The following is a 22696-nucleotide window of genomic DNA, read 5'->3' as shown; positions in this document are numbered from 1 at the left end:
GAATGAAATGGATGCTCAATGAAACTGTAAATTATAGAATTGTAGAAATGACTATGGTTTGGTGCCAGATGTCCTGATGAAGTGCTTCTGTTGGCTAAGTATTTATGTTTGTGTTTGCTGATGCTGTCTGTGGTGGAAATGAACTTGATAAGATGTAAAACACATAAACAAAGAATTGTCTTTCGGTAATTTTTAAGAGTTTGACAGCAGATACAGAATCGGACTCGAGCATGGATCAGAGCAGCTTTAGACCCTGAATTAAACTAGATATATTTATACCTGTGTGTAAGTAGTGTATGAGACCAGGCATGCAGGAAACAGAACGAACATAGAGAACGTTAGCCTTACGACAAGCAGGAACTAGAGCTGAGGTGTCTGAAAGTTCTTCTGGTTTGGGGAGGTTTGTGGTTTGGTAAGTGTGGCTGCAGCTGTGTGAACAGAGGGGGGATGTGTTTGTGCAAAGGGCAGAAAAGAACATGATGCATGATAAAACAAAAAATTCCATCACAGTGTCAGGTACTGAGCTTTAGTTTTATTCCGGACCGAATTGAAAACTCTGCCACACAGCTTGATCACTAAGACTTTCACTGCTGACTAACTCACAAGTAAAGACTAAAAGACTGGAGTCATTTTTGTCACAGTCCTGGGTGAGAAGATAAACTCCTACTTTACCTCCGTGATGTTTAACCTGCATGTTAAAACTCATTGAGACTCCACACTGATAGTCCCATTCAGCATAGATGAGGTTTTCCTGCTCTGAGGCATCAGTTAATGAGCTGCCATGCTTTCTGTGTCTAATGCTGAGAAGCAGCACTCGTCAGAGGAGTTCCAGTATCTCGGGGTCTTGTTCCTGAATGAGGTAAAGTAGATGATCAGCAGACCACAGATCACAGTGGGGTTTTATGGCACCTTGTGAAGGGTCAACTGGAGAGCTGCTGCAGTTACCTACAGGCTCTGTGTTGATTTTTTTCTTCAGCGTCATATTTCACCACCAGCTAAACGCACTCTTTACTTTCTGTTATGTCATTCAAGCCACAATGCCACGGTCCACTTTGCTTCATTACTGAATATAGTCGCCTTCAGCTGATTAATGTGGATTCTTTCACTGAGATTTAAACCAGGAGTCAAGGTGAGCTGCAGAAAGCCTTTGCTAAATGTGTGAAAAAAAGATAACTGCCTTGTCTTCAGCTTTGATGCCCTGATGTGATGATTTACCCGATGATTTAGCCTCACTTGTATATATGAGCCTTGGCTAGATACCAAAAGAATGACAATGCAGATAAAAACAAACTAAAAAAGTGAAATCCGGGTGTTCTGGCTCATTCATAGGTGCTCGGTGAGGATTCTAGACATGAGGACCAAGCTTTACAGCAGAATCTCTGTACTGGAAGGCGATGACTGAGGTGTGTGATTAGGCTGTCTCCTGCAGGTATCCATGTACAGGTATCCAAACTGGAAATTCCTCTGGGAGATAGAATACATTGGAAACCTCCAGGAAGAGCTGGATGATGTGTCAATGGAAAAGAATGTCTGAGATAACTTTTTTTTTTGTCTGCATTTATTCTCATTGTTTAACTCCACAAAAGAGGTGTCAACATTATATGAGACTGATGCATATTTCAGTCTTGCAGCCAAATATTTTTTGTCTTTATGTCTGAGATAACTTAAAGCATAATACCAGGATCAAGGACTGAAAATAGACACCAGGCCTGGTCATCATCTAATTCTGATTCAGATTCAGATATATTTTATCCATGCACAGAGAAAGACAAATATACTCTACCAAAGTAGTTTACAGCAGATGTACATGAAAGGGAACCCCAGGGAAGCAAGTGCTTATAATTAGTATAAACTAATAATCTCTCTAGAAATGAAGGAACAGTTGATTACTGAGATAAATTATGTGAACGTCCTCCATCAGACGGACGTCTCTGATTCTGTCTTCTAGAGGTTTACACTGATGGACACCAGAGATGATGTCCACCCTAAATCTGATCATATGTGTTTCATGTGCGTGATTTCACATCTGACAGTTATCCTCATCCAACCACGACTGACATCATGTTTAAACTGAATATTAACCCTAAACCAAGCGTGAGCGTCGAGCAGACTATCTCTGCTATTTGTAGGAGTTCAGGTCACTGGTGATTCTTATAAGAGAAGAGCTGCAGTCTTTTCTCAGTTGTTGTGGAGGTAGGAAATCTGTCTTCTTGGGTGGTTGTAGTTCGCTTGACTTCTGCCAGCTTCCTTCTTCTCACATCTCTCGCTGTCTTAGACGAAACAATACGGACAAAACATCAGTCAGTTTTGAGATTTACGTCCTTAACATGCCTCCTTTAGCTAAATGGAAAGAAAACCTCCAAAATACCCATTTAGGTGTTTATTTTTACTACACTTCATCTTTTTGTGTCTGTAGATTTCAGTTACAATGAGTTTATTTTTCATAGTCAAACAGAGATTTCTACTCCAGCAGAACTTAAGTTCACTAAACTTTCCGGTTTTATTTGTATCTGAAGGTTTTTACAAAGGTTATTCATTTAGCAGCCGTAGCCTGATTTATGGGACATTTTATTCCAATGAAGACAATATATTTTTTCTAGCTGTCTACAATATTTTCTAATTTATGGGGTGATAAAAAACAGATATCCAAAATCCCATCTGCAGGAACCTTTAACTCGAATATGTCAAGAAAATGAAACTGAATGCACTTTAAGACGTATACCACCTCATCTGCATATTTGAAGATAACATTTTAGGAAACTTTAAATGCTAAAAAATTGACTGGGGAAGTTTCAGGTTTATATTTATTAGGTAAATGAATCCCTTTAGTATCTCCTTGTAGAACTAAACAGCAGAAAGTCAGAGTTGCTGAACTGCTCTCATCTGGTTGTGTTTGACAAAACTCTACTTACATTTAAGTATTTTTACACAATCTTATCTCCATCCTTTAGTCAACAAACTTTGCTGTTTTGACCACTGGTTTTCCAGAATCCCTCATTAATCCGTGCAATACGTTTCATCAACAAACACGTATAAACCGTCCTGCAGGCAGCCTCCTCAGAGCTCCGTGATCATCCAGCATTTACAGCAGGATTTATTTTTAAAGACACGTTCTGCTGAGTTCCGTCACCCAGCGGTGAGGATGGCCTCTATCTCTGACCGAGCTGCCGAGGCTCTTCAGACCCATGTTCCATTTCACGCTCCAGCTCCCACATTCAATTTTAATTGAATAAACTCTCTCCACTATCAGGCAGACACACTGAGTCAGAGCAGGGAAAAGGTTTAATCCTTTATCTGACCCTATTCATTGTTTCACTTTTAAAAATATACCATCATCGGCCCTCATTTGTCGAGTCTTTACCAGAAGGCAGCTGAAGGGATTCTTGGACGTTGTCAAAATGAAAACTTAGCTCCAAGAAGCAAAAAATTCACACAGGAGAAATCTGTCCGTCTCAATCTGGCAACGATCTTCCGAGTGTGATTCACAACTTTCAAAACACACCATGGCATGAAATTGCATGTTCCAACTCTGAAACGGAGACACTCTAGGAGGTTTGGTTCCTCAATTAAAAAGTGTTCTCTCACGTTCTCTCTCGTTTCGTGCTCCAAACTCCCTCATATCTGAAGCATCACTTCCTCTGAGACCGAGTACCAGCCCCAACAGGCTCAAAGATAGGTTGGTAGGAAGTGGAAATTTATAATCTGCAGTATCTCAGCGTCGGTATGGTAATGTTTACAGCTCCTCTACTCAGAGCTTATTTCCAGTCCTGATCTTGCTATATTGACTCTCAGATGGGAAAAACTGGTCTGATAGGATTAATTATTGAATAATTATTGTCTTGTTGCGGTTTTAAAAGTGAACATAAAGTTTTCCCAGCAGGCATAGGGCTTGATGTTATGCTTATGTGAATTCATAAATACCAAGATTTTCTGCAGAAACTCTGCTTAGGGGCTTCAAAACAAACACAAGTTCATGTCAAAGAGAACTTTTACATAATGCCCACTGATCTATATTTTCTTTCCTTTCCTCCAGCGAGAATCTGCATTTGAAATTTGGCACCACATTGTCGTTATTTCAGCCCGAGGCTATTTGCCATTTGTCACAGTTCTGTCATTTATTCCGGTTTCTTCGGCCTTTTTGTTCCTTCTTCACCCTCTGGCTTGGAGAAATGAATAGAAAAGCTTCGCGCCAAACTCTATAAACTGTTTGTTTAGAAACAATGCAATGCAGAGAAGACTTCCCCCTGGAAGCATCAGACGGAGATAAAGATGGAGAACTGGGAATCATATCTTCTTGATCGGTGTGGATGGCTTACACAGTGCAGACGAAGCAGAGATTAGCTGGAGTGTCTCCTCGGGCATTTCGGATAAGATTCTCTCACAGGAGTCAATGATCAGATAGAAACCTTCATTCCTCTTCTGCGATTTCATCTGCTCAGTCTGAGGAGGAAGATGTACTGATGAGTGATCAGATATCAAACTAGACGAGCTTTTTAAAATGATCTCCTGACGTTCCACTGTGGTTCCTTTTGTGTCGTGTGAATTACAGAAGCCACTACTGTAGATGGTGGATTTCTCAGTGATTTCTTTCAGCCAATTCTGATGGCAGAAAAGCTTGTTTGTTGGAAAACAAGCAGATCTGAGTGATAATTGTAGCCGTGGATATGTAATACAGTATGTTTTAGTTAACCCTCGTGTCATTCTGTGGGTCTAAATTGACCCGGTTTAAAGTTTGAAAATGTGAGGAAAAAAACAGTTTCACAGTGAAACTTCTGATGTCCACATTTTCAACATTTTTGGGAAATTTTTGAACATTTTTTTGGGGAAAAAAAGAAATGTTAAAAATGTTTCTTAAGAACATTCACAAAAAAATCAACCAAAATCCAGCAAATTTCACTGGATTTTGGTTGTTTTTTATGTGAATGTTCTTAAAGAAAATATTACAAGTTTTACTGATATATATGGAATCGCTTTAGATATTTTTAGGATTTTTTTTGAAGATTTTTACTCATTTTTGGAAAATATTTACAAAAATTTTCTTGCCAAATTTGGGGACTTTTTTAAAAAAATATAACTTTAAAGGGAAACTTTTAAGGAATTATTGGAATTTTCTTCCTGAAGGTTTTGCAAATTTTCAGAAATTTGGGGAATTTTTTTTTGCTGAATTTTTGGATTTTTTTCATACAAGGAAACAATATTTTTTGGTGCCTGTAAATGAAGACAACAGGAGGGTTAAACTATCACTGCCAGGCGCTATGGGGAATTTTCAAATGTTACACATAATAACTCTAAATATGAAATATCTGATTTTATCATTTTAAATATTCATTAATTCATTCTTTTTTCTTTTATTTGCCTATATTCTTGCTATTTTGTAAAATAAGTAATATTTGCACATCTCACGAAATAACGAAGGAACCTCTGTCTTCATGTGTTTGTGTGTCTGTTCCTTACACATCTTGACAGCTGTACTTCTGATCTACGTCAAACTTGACATGTGCGTTGCTTCAGGCTCGAGGAAGTGAGGTGTCAAGTTTGAATTGGATCGGATAAACGGTAGCCTTTTTTACGTTGTTGTCACAGTGCTGCCTTCAAACAGGATCATGTTTGGAGTTTATCTTCTGTCCTCTTGTGTTACTTTTGCCAAACGCTCTGAGTTCAGTTGACATGTTTGCTGACATTTTCAGAAATTGTGGAGGTCATGGAGGTGATTTTTTTGATGGATGGTGAATAACATGTTGTAATTGTAGGCGCAGATGTAATTGTTCTTGCTAATTTTTATAATGTCTGTACATAATGTTGACATTCCCAAAAGCTTTGTCATCATCTCTTTGCATTTCCTGCTATACGTTATCCACTCTTTGACTTGCTACATGTTTAGGCTTGCTGGCTTCTAGATGCTGACAGCGACTTCCATGTTTCTGTTGCCTAGCAGCAGGACTCTTACTGCTCATGTTGGATTTTACCAGTTGAAAGCCAAACATTTGGTGTACATGACTTCCCATGTAATAATCATGAGCAGTTTCTGGGTGAATCATGTTCCTGTTACATTTTTCATCAATTTGGGCTCATTTTTCATCACAATATAAAGTCCAGCTTCTGTAAGGAAACAGCACAACCATGACTAGAAACAGAGAGAACCCAGTAATGTATTCTCCGCAGTATGACATGGTTAGAATGTCAGAAATCGCAAAAAAAAAAAAGTTTAATTCCTTTCAATATTTATTTTTACAAAACTTGAAATAACCTGGAATCAACACAACATTTTCCCAAGAACCCACAGATGTTACTGGAAACAATGGTGACTCTACATACTGTAAATATTTTACTACTTACGTTTTGAATTTGTTTCCATACTTTTCTCCTATCTGCTCTGTGTAAACACTGCCTGCAGTTCAGCCGAGTTCAGCTGAAAACTCCCTGAAAGTTTATCACCTGAGTGTTGGTCACAGTAGAGTCACTACTGGCTTCTAAGTTAAACCAGGTAACACCAATCTCTGTTGTTTTTTTACAGAATGTTTTTAGTTCAAATGGTTTATTTTTGTCAAAGTTTTCAATAAATCATGTAGAATAAAGTAATGATGGTGAAATATCACAGTTTTAAGGTTACATGTGGTGAAGTTCTCCAATGGAACACCAAGTGAGTAGTTTAAGGACCATGGAAAAGCTGAAAATCTGACAAATCTTGATGTTTTTATGGTTTTGGACTTTAATAAATGAGAATTTTGATAAAATGTCATGATTTTGGGGCTCCAGTAGCTCTGCTGGTTGAACGGTTATACTAATCCCATCATGAGAATCTGCTTAGACCAAAGGGTTTATTTTTGGCAAAATTTTAAGTCTGATATGTAAAGTAATTTTGGTCAAATATCACAATTTTAGGGTTAGATTTACATTTATTACTATTTCTGATACAGATGAGTACTTTAGGGATCATCAGAAAACTGAGGATCTGACAGTTCTTTATGTTTTTGCAGTTTCTGGCTTGAATAAATGGTTTAATATTTGTAATCTGTAGAGAAGATACCATCCCTTTCAATGTTCACAGGATTAAATACACAGGCAGATAGAAGATGTCAAACCAAGAGCTGCCAAATACGCTCAAAAATAAATCTGTGCTCGGAGGTGGATATTCTGGTTTTATGTTGGTGTCTGCAGCTGAAATTTTAAGTAAATTCAGGAAATCTTCCTTCTGCATCTGGAGACACACAAATAAAGAAAACATTCCACCTGAGCAGCATAATTAACACTAATTTCAAGACAATAACGTGGTTTGTTGGTGAAAATGTCCATTTTCTTTCCCCTGTTGTAAGAAAATAGGGTTTTTAAGCATCCAGTCGTCCACAGGCCATCCAGCAGTACCACAGTGAATCTAACCTGGCTAATTACTTCCACCCAACCTCTCCTCAGCTCAGCCTCTAACAAACACAGCAACAATATGAGTTGTCTCTCCTGTGAATGCCAAGTACCCAGAGCTGAATGAGAGCATTTATTACCCTTTTTAATTATCAAATAGCAGGATGTCTCTCTGAATGCCGTTTCCCTGTAAACAACTTCTCCCTTCAAGCAAAGCACACAGTAATTAAACCCAAGAAGACGGTAGCGAGGCCGTTACAGGAGATATTTACTCCACACATGCTGTATAATGTGGTTTCACTTTGTTTGGCCAGCAAAGTAAAGATGTGTTGTCATAATAACTGAGTGAGTCTGTAAAGTTGTGTTTGTTGTTTGCCGTAGAGGATTTCCTCTCGGGGAACGGATCAGCTGCTGTATGATTCCAGGCTTAAACAGGTAAACAGATCGGTCTAATTAGTGCAGTATCAGTTTAGAAACTTTCTATTTAATCCTAATACACCGATAAATAAATGATTTACAGCACAGACCAGCCTCATGTTCAGCCTTCATGCACCTTTGGACAAAAGTCACTCAGATGTGCCACACAAGCGGTTAAATCATCTTATCGAGGTTTGGAACCGATTAAAATGACTTGGAGCTGTCTAAGTGGAGCCATGATGTTAAAATCAATAGCTGGCTCAGTTCTCTAAATAAGGAAAGGTGCAGCAGTTCTTCCTTTTTTTAACCTTTATTAGCATTAGATGGTCGATCCTTTAGGAACAAGGGAAAAGAGGTAATGCAGTTCCATAAATCCTTGCATTCAAAGCGATGCACATCCAATAATATCTCTTGTTGCGTGAATACATTCCACTAAACCACGCTGTAGTTTACATGTTTCCTTGACCTCATAATGTTTTCCATCGAGGTTCAAGACCAGCGTTAATTAAAAGCCATAGGATGTGATTTTTTTACTATTGGATTCTGAGTTTGCTGCACTAATAAAAGCTTCTTGGTACTTTATTATTTCCGGAGAAAGATGGAAAATCCAAATACCTTATGATCTGTTTAAATTGGTGTGTTAATTAGCTGATGGACTGGGCAAGTCAGTGTTCTATGAGCAAGACTAGAAGTCTACATTAGCCCTGGAAGACTTTATAGAGGCAGAGCTGAGCTTTGAGCTAAATGCTAAGTTTTATTCAGGTGTGAGCAGGTGAACAGGTGTGACATTTGACACGTTCACCTCCTCGCTGTGTTAGCATGCTAGCATTTTCTGCTGTAATAAAGTACACAGGATGGGATGTCATTTACTTTGCAGCTACTTTATTTGTCATAAACTGAAGTATTAGAAGAAAAAGCATCTTATGAAGCCAATGGGTCACCAAAGTCAGTACAACTCATCCTCTGGGGATCATGAATGTCTGTAACAAAATAGTTTTCATACTTCTTATTTGAAGGTATTTTATCAAAACTGTCCCATAAAGCATGAAGCATCATAAACTTGTTTTTTTTTTAAACTAAGACAGTTTTGGTGAAGTTAGTGGGTCACTAAGGTCAGTACGGGCCATCCTCTGGGGATGATGAATATCTGTTTTAAAAAAATCAACTGTCATTAGAGGTCATCCTCTGGGGATTTTGAAGGTCTGTTGAAAAGAAGAAGAAGAAAAAGAAATGATTTTAAACCTCATATTTTACGATATTTTGTCAAGACTTACCAGCTATCGACCATCATAGACCAAAGTATTGGAACAAAATTACCAATTCAGTAGGATTCAGCCTCTGAGATAATGAATACCTGTAAAAATAAATTTAAAAAATAAATAAATAAATGAATGAATAAAATACAAAAAAGAAATTGTCTTACAACTTAATATTTTAAGATATTGTATTGAAACCAACCACCAAACTATGAACCATCTGATCCCAAGTATTGGACAAAAAGAAATTTGATGTAAAATTCAGCCGCTGGGGATCATGAATGTCCATTTTTTTTAATTAAAAAAAAAGAAAGAAGTTGTTTCACTGCATGATATTCTAAGATATTTAATCAAAACCAACCAACAGAGATGTTTCCACCCTGAAGCCGGTGCGCTGAGCGTGACTAAGAATCAGGAAACAGCTGTAGATCATGTTAGAATGACGGCATTTCCTGCTTCATTGATGCTGTCGGACAGCCGGTAAACTTGCTACGCTGAAGATGACTTCTTCCTGCGTACAACAATACGCATAGCGACAGATTTGACTTTCATGTTGATTATTCCCAGCGATTACTTGGCTTTAGAGCACCGTGTAGCTCATAACGGACCGGAGAACGAACACTCCGCTGCTTCCTGAGGACTCCTCCAGTGTAACGAGTTCCACAGCAGCAGCAGCCGTCCACCAGATCGCTTTAAGCAACACAAAACTTCTGTATTTAGAGCTCTTTCCTCTGTGTGATGGAACAATTCACAACTGTTCAGTGAATTTAAACCAGGAAATGAGAGTAATGCAATTAAATTTGTAGAAATAGACAGAAAAAAATTATTAATTGTTGATCCTCCGAAACCAAAACCGACTGGCGCGTTCAGAAGGCGTGTTATCTTCACAAGATTGTGAAAATTACTCCATTTATCATAGCAGGGAGAATAATCGGACTTTCAGCTTTCAGACAGGAGCAAAAAATGACTGGACTTTTAGAGTCATCATGTGAAAAGTAGGAAAATTATCCAAATTCAGCCCTGAAACTGACAGAAAAGAAACAGAATGTGTCTGCTAAATAAGAGAGGATTCAAAGAACAGGACAATACAGTCTAGGGGATGTAAAATCCTAAAATGGTCAGGTTTGAAAGACATGCTATCTTTAAAAAAAATAAAATCACGTATCACAGTCAGAAAGTATAAAAACAGAGAGAATGAACAGATTTTCAGCATTTTAGACAGTCGTGAATCTGTGATCTGCAGTTCTGTCAATCAAGAATCAACCAAATTTAATCTTAAAATGTGTGTTATTACTTTAAAATCAGCCTTTTCTACATGCCTGATTTAAATATTTGCAAAAAATAAACCTTTTGCGTCAGATTCTGTCAAAAACCAGCTGCTTCTTGGCACCACTGAGAAGCTGTAAGTGAATCAGCTGCAAGTCACGTGACAAAAATTCCAAGAACATTGGGCTGAGCTGCAGGTAGTGTTCACACAGAACAGCCATGGGACAGTGAAAGAGACTGAGACTAAAATAAAACACTTTTTAACGATTTAATATACACAGCTGGTTCACATGACGTACATTGAGAAGCAAACTGACAGCCTGTTGGAGGAAGATACACTCAGCATGGTGAAATGATGTGCAGAGTACGGCTGTGTAAATAGAAGTAGAAAATATCTACAGTGGTGGAAAAAGGCTTTGGGACATCTCATTTATTTGCATGTATTTTACATTAGCCCTCGTGTCGTCCTGCGAGTCAAAATTGACCCATTTTAAAGTCTGAAAATGTGGAAAAAAATTATTTTCTTGGTGAAACTTCTGATGTCCACATTTTCAACATTTTTGGGAAATTTTTGAAAATTTTTTGGTGGAAAAAAAGAAATGTTAAAAATGTGTCTTTAGAACATTCACAAAAAAAGCAACCAAAATCCTGTGAATTTCGCTGGATTTTGGTTGATTTTTATGTGAATGTTCTTAAGAAAATATTAGAAGTTTTACTGATATATATGGAATCACTTTAGATATTTTTAGAATTTTTTGGAAGATTTTTACTCATTTTTGGAAAATATTTACAAGAATTTTCTTGCCAAATATGTGGGATTTTTTTTTTTTTTTTTTTTTAAATAAAGCTTTTAAGGGAAACTTTTAAGGAATTATTGGAATTTTCTTCCTGAAGGTTTTGCAAATTTTCAGGAATTTGGGGAATTTTTTTGCTGATTTTTAAATTTTTTTCTTTTTGGATTTTTTTTCAGACAAGGAAACTATTACATCAGGAGGGTTAAGAATCACTCTGAGGTCTTCAAGTGTAATTTCTTTTAGTCCAATCACTGCCATAATGCTAAACAAATGCTAAAAAAAAATCCATTAACAACTTAAAACTGATTGGTTCCATAAAAATAATACATTTTGAATATTGGGTCATTTTGGTAGAATTTAATTTTGTTAATTTTTCTTTAAACAATAAGCAAAAAAAACTATCACTTGAGTGTGTTTGTGTCTGTCTGATGCAGCCACACCTTTAGAAACACTAAAAAGATTCTTCCATTTCATGATAATATTTGAAATTGTATAAAATTTAAGGATGTCTGAAAACTTTTTTCTACCACTGTATTATATGTAGAGTAACTTGTTTTTTCATTATTTGGTTCAGCTTATGTTGTACATGTTGATTCCATTTTTTTTCCTCAATTAAACAGTCTACGAATTCAACTTTTGTTCTTCTTTTTGTATAATGTATGGCATTTTAACTTTTTAAAACTGTACAAAAGACATTTTTTGAGTTCTTTTTGCTTCTCGTCTCATGGTTGTGCTGTTTCCATAGAGTTCAAGAATATATATATATATATATACACATACATATGTATATATTTGTATGTATATTGCAGTGAAAAATGGGCCCATAGTGGATAAAAATGCAACAGAAGCAATAAACACAGACAAACTGATTGGGGTTCACAGGGTTAATGAGATTTGTAGGAGTTCAGGAATACAAATACTGATTGATTTTCTTTGACTAGCTTCCCTACTGTAGCTGGACTTAGTATTCCTCTCGCTGCTCTCCAGGTGACGGGCACCATGGGCAACATGAAGAGCAGCCTGCACCAGCACCTCGCCAGGCTGGACGAGATCTTCGCCACGCGAGGCGACTACGTGCAGACCCTGCAGTTCATGCAGCAGATGGCCGACAACGTGATCAAACAGCTGCTGGGTCTGCCCGACTGGGAGGAGGCCAAAGTGGACCTGGCATCCATCGCTGATCAGACGGCCAGCATCGAGTACTACAGGTGAGGAGCACACACCTGCATGTTTCCGGCTGCGTGGCCGGAAAGTGGATTTATTGTCAAAACTTAGTTAACCCTGAGATGCATAAGTGAGTGAAAAATGACCCGGTGAGGTCGTTTTCTTGCAATGTCTTTGCAATAAAACGTTTTGATCATTTCATATTCCAGCTATTCCTCAAAAACATGTTTTGATCAGCTATCAAAATGTTCAAAATCTGTTAAAAAGTGAAAAATAAACAGATTTCAAACATAAATCATTCTTGTGTGGACAAAAATATAATGGAAACAATAATTCTAATTATTATTCTTGACCAAAATGACAAAAAGGGCACAAAGATTCTAATATGGATCATTCTGGACCCACTTATGGAAGAGTTTAGGGTCCAATCACACCTGGTCTAAGGGTTAACGCAGAGGGGAAAAGCTGCATTTTCTTTGTGGTTCATCTGGGAGAAGTTTATTTGCAGGTACATGAGTAGAAGCAGCTACAGATCAGGACTGACTTATGCTTTACTCATGGATATTATCTATCATAGGGACTGATATGTTGGTGTTTTTTTTAAGGTCGATATCAATGCCAATTATTGGTAAGCAAGAAAGGCTTATATCTGATATTTGGAACTGATTTCTACAAATCGTTGTTGTAGATTTTTACTAATATCAAGGAAAACATATACATTTATACATATATGCATGTACACTACCATTCAAAGTTTGGAGTCACCCAGACAATGTCATGTTTTCCATGAAAACTCCCACTTTTCTCCATGTACTAATATAACTGCACAAGGGTTTTCTAATCATCAATGAGCCTTTCAACGCCATTAGCTAACACAATGTAGCATTAGAACACAGGAGTGATGGTTGCTGGAAATGTTCCTCTGTACCCCTATGGAGATATTCCATTAAAAATCAGCTGTTTCCAGCTACAATAGTCATTTACCACATTAACTATGTCTACACTGGATTTATCATTCATTTAATGTTATCTTCATTGAAAAAAAAACTGCTTTTCTTTCAATAATAAGGACATTTCTAAGCGACCCCAAACTTTTGAACGGTAGTATAGATTAAATGCAATGTTTAAAAGCATGTGATAGCAGAAAACCTGTAATTAGATTTCTTCATTAATGAAGGTGACTATAACTGAATATGTAAAATAGAAATAGGAGTGATTAAATCAGGATGGTCTCCTCTGTTTTGACTGAGATTGATCAGTTTGTCTTCTGCTATTCGTCTCTATTTTCTTGTTTTTTCTCTATTCTACCATTTTTATTTTCCACTAGTGTCCAGATCTTAAAGCATTACTAGTTGTTATTTCCCAGACTGTTTCAGGGTAATCTGTATTTGCCTTCTAACTTAGCTGCTAGCCATTAGCATAGCCTTAGCCACTGCAAGAGAAGCTAATTTCCCAGTTTGTGGTGTTTCTTGTTCTGTTTTTGCTGCTTGAGAGACGTTTCTGAGACCACAGAGTGATAAAGACAGAGAGGAGCTGCATCAGAGCTGAAGTAGAGCATTTCATTTATCAATAAAAATACAGATACCAGTAATAATAAAATGCCATATATCAGCCAGGCTGAGAGTCGGTCTCTCCCTGATCTATAAATATATTTTCCAGGTCTAAACACACTAATGATATCAGGTTTCAGCATCACTGAGCGATCAGAGCGTGCGGTGGAATCGATAATTCATGTTCAGGTCGTTACCTTCTCCACATAACGACCTAAACACGTCACATGACATTTAACAGATGAGATGAAACTGTGCGGTTCCATGTGTGTACCTTCCACTGATGTGAATTAGAAAAACTCCCCCTACAGACGCTCCTCTGGGAAGTTTGAAAATAGAAGCATCCTATTAAATCTTCAGCAATGGTTGCATCAAGCAGACCTTCTGAGCGCAGACACTAATGATAAAGAACAGCAGCTAACTATTACTGTATGTTAAGAACTATTATCCTAGCCTTGTCTCGTTACTGCTGAGCTCAAACTCTCATCATCTCAGAGCAGAAATGGGCCCAAAGCCAATTCTTTCAGCTCTTATAAAGGCTTAGTTGTGTTCCTACAGTATCGGACAGGCTGCTGTTGTTGGTATTGATCTGTAATGGGAGTCCTCTGCCCTGCCGATACCTCCGTATGCTAATAGAACAGAGCAGCTAAGAGCTACAGCCAGACACTGCAAGCTGTTCATGGACCCATTATCAGCGCCTCACACCAACAGACAGTCTGGTTGTGATTGGACTCATCAAAGCTGAGGTGTTGCTGTGTGGCCGTCTGCAGTGGAGTTTTAATGTCACACAAATATTACAGCATTATTTCCAGGAAAGCCTCCGTATTGCTTTAATTGTGGCCCAGAGCTAAAATCTTTCTGTTTTTTCAAGTCTCTCTCTAATTTTCTCTCATATTTGGATGTTGACAACATTTTCACTGGAAACCCTGAAGCTTTGGAACGTTCAGGTACTTTCAGGTCTCTCATTATCTAACAGCGTGTTTAATAGCTTTGATATTTGCTGCTCAGGAATATTACTGCCATAGAAGTTCAATTTTAAAATTGACGTGGCTCTGTATTTTCTTTTATCTACATTTCTAACCCTCTGAAGCCCAACATGTGTTCATTCTGCTCCTCTATGGAATCAGCTCAACCATGGCTAGAAGTAGTGAGAACTCAGACACACTTACTGTCCAGTATAGCAAAATTAAAATGCCATAAAGCATAACAATCAAAAGACCAATGTAGAATTTTTTCTTTTTCTTTTTCCCACATAAATAAACCTATAATCAACATGTAGAACATTTTCCCAGCAGGTGTTACCAATACTGGAAATAATTGTAGATATTTTACATGTTTAGTTTGTTTCTGTGCTTGTCTCCTCTGGAAACACGTCCTGCAGTTCAGCCGAGTTCAGACGAAAAATCCTTGATTTTTTTTTGTAACCTGACTGTTGGTCAAAGCAGAGTTAGTCCCGACTTAGTTGTTGTGCTGAGAAACTTCCAAATTTTGCATTTTTACCAAATCTGTTCAGCTCTAACCTTTTATTTTTGCCAAATTTTTAAATGAATCATTTAGATGAAAGTAATTTTGATGAGATATCATGATTTTAAGCTTCGACTTGGATAATTGTCCAAACAAAACTGCAGATGAATAGTTCAAGGACTGTCTGAAAATTTAAAATTTGACTTTTCTCTCTGTTTTTATAATCTCTGGTTCTGATAAACTGAGTCATTTTGGTGATGTTTTTTTAAAGATGTCTTTCAAACTGCCAATATTCCTGTTTCAGAGGGTTAAACAGGACTTCATATCAGGCTTTTAGGATTTTATATCTCCTCAATAATATCATTCTATTTTTCCCAACTGTGTCTTAATTTGTATTTAACTGTTCCATTTGCTTCTTTACTGTCACCTCTCAAAGTAGTTTTTGCTGTTATCTGGATCTGTTAAATGGAGTCATTTTGGTGATTTTTTAAAGATATTACATCTTTCAAACCTGCCCCAGAGGGTTAAACAGGATTTTAAGTCAGGATTTTACGATTTTATATCTTCTAAACTTTATTATCCTGTTATTCTGAATTTAAGTTAAATAGTTTTTCTTTTCTCTCACTTAATATATTCATTAATAATTAATAATATTGTGAATATTATGACTCTATTTTCCAGTAAAATGCATTTCACAGTGAAAACTAGTGCCTACAAAAGGGATAATTGATGTTTCTAATTAAAAATGAGTGACTGAACCCATATATTATTGATAAAGTGCATATAAACTGTACATAAACAGAATCTGGCTCCAGATTGGATGGTGACGATGACCTCTGACCTCTCTGAAGACAGTTTCATCACCATTGTTGTCTTTGTTCTCTATCACTGACCTGCTTTCTGCTACTGACAGTTTCTTGAGATGCCTCTTTTGTATTAAACAAGCATGCAGCCCCTCCACCCCCTCCTGGATCCATGCTCTGCTCAGTTAGACTCTAATTGGATTAGGCTAACACAGACAAACACTGAGGCGCTGTCACCGGAGAGCCGATGGCCCGGCCTCGGGTAGCGTTCCCCGCCAGGAGGGGAAAAGATGAAACCAGGAGAAAACAGCAAGGAGGTGGTGGAGAAGAGGAGAGAGAAAAGAGGCTGACAGGGAAGAGGAGAGGAGGGAGAGAGATGACAGAGAGGGGGAGGAAAAAGAAAGAGATGTGGGATGGATTCAGCAGAGTGATGGAAACACAGGATGATGGCAAGTAAAAGAAATAATGGAAGCGATAACAAAGTGATGTAGAGGTGATGAATGATGGAAATAAACAGAGGAGAGCAGTGGATGTATTGATAGTTTCTGTCTGAAACGTTCAGCCGTATGGATTTGGAGCTATTCATTATTAACCATCTGGACAGGTTGGCTGTATCCGGCCTCCGTTCACACAACAGATGGTTTCACAGAGGAGGGCAACTGGGCCGGGGCGGTTACCCTCCAGTAGAGGGCAGCCGGACTGGGGCGGTTAGCCTCCAGCAGAGGGCAGCCGGACCAGGGCAGTTACCCTCCAGCAGAGGGCAGCTGGACCGGGGCGGTTCCCCTCCAGCAGGGGGCAGCCGGACCGGGGCGGTTACCCTCCAGCAGAGGGCAACTGGACTGGGGCGGTTAGCCTCCAGCAGAGGGCAGCCGGACCGGGGCAGTTACCCTCCAGCAGAGGGCAGCTGGACCGGGGCGGTTACCCTCCAGCAGAGGGCAACTGGACTGGGGCGGTTAGCCTCCAGCAGAGGGCAACTGGGCCGGGGCAGTTCCCCTCCAGCAGGGGGCAGCCGGACCGGGGCGGTTACCCTCCAGCAGAGGGCAACTGGACTGGGGCGGTTAGCCTCCAGCAGAGGGCAACTGGACCGGGGCGGTTAGCCTCCAGCAGAGGGCAGCCGGACCGGGGCGGTTACCCTCCAGCAGAGGGCAACTGGACCGGGGCGGTTACCCTCCAGCAGAGGGCAACTGGACTGGGGCGGTTAGCCTCCAGCAGAGGGCAGCCGGACCGGGGCAGTTACCCTCCAGCAGAGGGCAGCCGGACCGGGGCGGTTACCCTCCAGCAGAGGGCAACTGGACCGGGGCGGTTAGCCTCCAGCAGAGGGCAGCCGGACCGGGGCAGTTACCCTCCAGCAGAGGGCAGCCGGACCGGGGCAGTTACCCTCCAGCAGAGGGCAGCTGGACCGGGGCGGTTACCCTCCAGCAGGGGGCAGCTTTACTGGGGCAGTTACCCTCCAGTAGAACACAGTCAGGTGGCAGCAGGGGTCTGCTGAGGTGAACAGAAGTGGGACACCTCCCCTCCTGGGCTCTGCTCCATGTCTACAAGGCCTTGTTGTAGATTTTTACTAATATCAAGGAAAATGTATACATCCATATATACTGAAGCCGACCGATGATGGACTTTTAGGGCTGGAGTTGATTTATAGAGTAAGAAAGTCCAATATTGATGCATATATATGATAATCTGAACTAGTACTTATGTATATTTTTGTTTATTTTTAATTTTTCTGCTGATATTTCCTAAATGTGTGCACTATACCAATGCAAATTTCCCCACTGTGTGATTCTGAAAACTCTGTCTGTTTTTATAGTTTCTGGCTTTGATAGATTGAGTCATTTGGAGCTGTTTTTTTTTTTTTAAAGAAAACGTGTCTTTCAAACCTGCCGATTGTAGGGTTCAGAAGGCTTTAATTTGGTTTTCACTCAGGATTTCAGGATTTGACTCTGAATTATATGTTATTTTTAATTAACTGGTCAGCATGTTTCTTTTTCTCTCACTCCTCTGACTTATTATTGTTAATATTATTACTCTATTTTCCATTAAAATGCATTGCAGAGAGTAAAAACTAAGTCTTACAAAAAGGGATAATTGACATTTACGATTGAAAGTGAGTGACTGTATCCAGAAATTATCGATAAAGTGCATGTTAAGTTTATATAAACAGAATTTGTCTTCAGATTTGTGGATGACCTCTGACCTCTCTTCTATGGAGGCTAAATAAAAGACAATTTCATTACCATTAATAATAATAATAATAATAATAATAATATAATAATAGATAAAAACTATTACCACTTTGCTGCTGTAACAATGCAAATTCCCAACTGTGGGATTAAAAAAGGCTTATTGTATCATCACATCAAATTACATTTTCGTATGTATATTATACAACAACATACAGTATATCAGAGTAATACTGAGAAAAGGTGATGAGTTTGGGGCCGTTGTCCAGGAATATACTTCACAAGCTAGCTCACAGCATGAAGACACCTCTAGACTCAGCAGTGATACGTGCTCTGCTACATGTGCTGCAGACGTTGCTGAGAGGATTGTAAACATTGAGCACACTCTGCTACACAAACTGTGTGAGGATATCGTTTCTAATCCACCAAAATCTTTTTCTGCATTATTTTCTGCACAAAAAAGATTTTAATGTTAGCGCATATCCCACAACATCTGTGAAAGGCCAACATCGACAACTAATACTGACCAACTGGGGACTGTAATATCTGTAAATAAAAGTTCATTTTGCATAGTTTAGCCATCCTTACAATAAATTATGAGAAAAGTATTCGCACCAGAGTAAAAACCATGGCATCCTCAACCCTCCTGTTGTCTTCATTTACGGACACCAAAAAATATTGTTTCCTTGTCTGAAAAAAATCCAAAACATCAGCAAAAAAATTCCCCAAATTTCTGAAAATTTGCAAAACCTTCAGGAAGAAAATTCCAATAATTCCTTAAAAGTTTCTCTTAAAAATATTGTTTTAAAAAAATCCCCAAATTTAGCAAGAAAATTCTTGTAAATATTTTCCAAACATGAGTAAAAATCTAACAAAAAAATCCTAAAAATATCTAAAGTGATTCCATATATATCAGTAAAACTTCTAATATTTTCTTTAAGAACATTCACATAAAAATCAACCCAAATTCACTGGATATTGGTTAATTTTTATGTGAATGTTCTTAAGAAACATTTTTAACATTTCTTTTTTTCCTGCAAATTTCCCAAAATGTTGAAATTGTGGACATCAGAAGTTTCACTGTGAAAATATATTTTTTTCCACATTTTCAAACTTTAAAACGGGTCAGTTTTGACCCGCAGGACGACACGAGGGTTCAGACGTGTCCACTTGTACATGATGCTGTGGCGCCTGAGGATCACAACTGTTGACTGCAAATCTAAACTACCGTAGCACTCAGGGTTCATTACAGAACATTTTCTGTGAATGTTTCTTTATTCTCCAGTACATTTTAATAGCAGCAGTTGTGTAAAATCAGAAATAGCGTTGCTGCTGCAGTAGCTGTGTCGGTACGTTGAGGTTTCAGCTTTGACTACTGATGTTTTTACCCATAATTCACTATCAACTGTGTGTTTTATATTGACAACTGCTTCTAGCTTTACCAGATTCTGCTACCTTTAGCTATTAACTTCATGAGAACATTAAAAAAATAACATAAAAAGGTCTTGAATGTTCTGCTGAATGCTGGTACATAATGCAAACAGACGGAGGCTAAAACAGCTGCTAACCTTTGAATATGTGATGGACGTGTCGTTCTCTGACTGCAGCTGTAAGGATAGAAGGTCTTTGTATTCCAGTACAACCTGACTGAAAAATCAAAATAGTTCTGTTTTGATGCTCGCTGGAGAAAAATATAGTTGGACAAACAACAAAGGTCAGAAACTGAGAAATAAGTCCTGACTGGTGTAGTATAAACTTCTACACAACGGATCAAGAACAGGTCAGATCCTCCAACAGCAGAGTCAACTCCCATATAGCAGAACAGAACAGAGCTTTTCCTAACATCACCTGTCCATAGCTGGGTAGTGAACTGGCTCTTTTGTCACTGATGAACTGTCTCTACAAATCCAAATTACATATTTAGGTCCTAGTTTTTGGATTTCGGCCTCAAAATGGCCTCGATGTACCTCTACACTGTTAGTTCCTCTAGAATGGGCTCATCTATGTACTTACTGCTGCTCCGGCACACCAGCTCACCCATGACTTCACCTAGACACTGTAGAACTACTCTGCTACAGAAGGGCAAGTTGTAATTATAATAATAATTATAATAATAAATTGTATTTGTATGGCGCTTTTCTGGGAGCTCAAAAACATTTTACAGGCAGGAAGTAAAAACAAAAACAGTCAAATAAAAGAGAGCAGGTATAAAAGCACAAAACAGTTAAACATTAAAGCAGAATGTTGTAATAATTGTGATTAAATGTAATTGTAATAATTAATAAAGTTATTGTATTGTAATTGAGCCATACACGTATAAAACTGGAAACCATTTCTGAAGAATAATAATATGGAAAGTTCCACTCTGCAAACTGATGGTTTTACATACGAAACCCCGATGGTGTTGACGGCTTATTTGGCTTATTTTAGTGCTTCTACTAACACAGCGGTCCAACATTTTGTACACCACTGACTGCCAGTTTTCTACAGACCGGTCATCGGCACAACAAATAACAATGTTTTTTACATTTTTTTGATTGCTAAATATCTATTTACTTTCTCTTCTGTTTCTCTCTCTTTTCAATGAAACTCTCCAGAGACGTTTGTTTTTCATTCATTTTGCCTGGGGTTACACTGACGGCTTCATTTAAATCCAGACATGAAAACTGACTGAGTCAAATGCAGGAAACAAGCACAGACAGAAGTGATGGGAAGATGATCTAGTCATTTTTCAAAATAAAACACCCCGCAGATCTGCCTGATATACTATAAAAAGTAAAATGTTTAATCTTTCTATGAGGCTCAGAACCAAATGAGCCACATCCTGGTACCAGTCCACGGTCTGGTGGTTGGGGACTGCTGTTCCAGCATAAAATAACACAAAACACCATATGGATGTTAACATAAAAACGTAATTTTCACTGGAGGGGTCTTTGAAGTGAGGCGACTATTGTAACATCATTAATTAAGCTAATTAGCTGTGTTAGCTCGAGTTTGCTGCTTACGTTATTGCAGATAAATACTGTTTTACTAGCTGAGTTGTTTTTACTGCTGGGAACGTTGGTCAAAACTGCAAAAATACCACCTAAATGTACTACAACCAGAATTCAATTTGACAGCGCTTTAATTTGTGTTCTGTGTGTCTGCAGGTGGTTCACCTACCTGCTGCTGCTCATCCTGGACCTGATCATCTGCCTGCTGGCCTGTCTGGGGCTGGCCAAGCAGTCCCGCTGGCTGCTCACCACGTGAGTCGCATATGTCCTGAAAAAAGCAGAAAAATGTTCAATGTTTTACTGTGCAGCAAGAAAAAAGAAAGACGAGTAGGATGTAGAGAGAATGAGCAGACTGGGAGACTAAATCACAACTATCTGAGAGCTTCTGGGGAAACTAGATGTGTTTATTTAGCTTCTGTTGAAATTCAGATTCAGTTTGTCCAGATGTTGTCACACAGCTGCACAAAGCTCACCTCTCCAAATCGCACATCAGATTATTCCTTCTACGTTCTGATGACAGAAACCAAAATAAACTGCACAACGATCTCATTTAACTTCATGTAAAGACCCATTTAACCATCCTGTTGTTCTCATTTAAAGGCACCAAAAAAATACTGTTCCCTTGTCTGGAAAAAAATCCAAAAATTCAGCAAAAAAAAAAAAAATCCCAAATTTATAAAAATGTGCATAATCTTTAGGAAGAAAATTCCCAAAATTCCATGAAAATTTCCCTTAAAAGTTTTTTTTTTTTAATCCCCAAATTTGGCGAGAAATAAAAATTTTTAAAAAATAAAAAGATAAAAATTGTAAATATTTTCAAAAAATTAATAAAAATCTTCCAAAAAAATCCTAAAAATATCTAAAGTGATTCCATATATATCAGGAAAAGTTCTATTTTCTTTAAGAACATTTTAACCAAAATCCAGCGAATTTTGCTGGATTTTGGTTGATTTTTTTCTGAATGTTCGTAAAGAAACTTTTTTTTTTTTACATTTCTTTTTTTTTTTTTTTTTACCCAAAACATGTTCAAAAATTTCCCAAAAATGTTGAAAAATGTGGAAATTTTCACTTTGAAAATGTATTTTTTTCTACATTTCAAACTTTGAAATGGGTCAATTTGACCCACAGGACGACACGAGGCTTCAGATGTGGAAACTTACTGGACTTTTTTATTTTATTTTATGCCCACTCACCCACATCTTGTTAACTTGATGAAGACTGTTTTTATTTATAAGTGGGAATAATCCTGGCAGTGTGCATGATAATCACCTAACAGGCAGCACAGGGGGAACACATCTGATCAGTTTGGAGTAAAAATGACATGAATTAGTGAGTCGGTGTTAACAGAAGGAGCTGGAGGCCCGTTTAGCTTCTCTTCCCATGAGAACGAGGCAGCTAAGCAGTGGATCAGATCCTTGTACAAACACTAGCCTGTTGTATTTCACCATTTGCC

General features: G+C 38.2%; 1 protein-coding gene across 4 annotated transcripts in view; it reads left to right on the top strand.

Annotated features, from left to right (window-relative positions):
- The window catches only part of ttyh2 (tweety family member 2), a 93836-nt gene that overhangs the window by 42789 nt on the left and 28351 nt on the right, over positions 1 to 22696 (top strand). For all 4 annotated transcript variants that reach the window (XM_035947697.2, XM_035947696.2, XM_023269272.3 and 1 more), the window contains exons 4-5: positions 12077 to 12297; positions 21400 to 21495. In XM_035947697.2, the coding sequence (XP_035803590.1) occupies positions 12077 to 12297; positions 21400 to 21495 (317 nt within the window). The remainder of the gene's footprint in view (positions 1 to 12076; positions 12298 to 21399; positions 21496 to 22696) is intronic.

The sequence above is a fragment of the Amphiprion ocellaris genome, chromosome 18 (assembly GCF_022539595.1).
Source record: "Amphiprion ocellaris isolate individual 3 ecotype Okinawa chromosome 18, ASM2253959v1, whole genome shotgun sequence".
NCBI lineage: Eukaryota > Metazoa > Chordata > Actinopteri > Pomacentridae > Amphiprion > Amphiprion ocellaris.
The sequence above is the reverse complement of the archived record's forward strand: the minus strand, read 5'-3'. Positions and strand labels throughout refer to the sequence as shown.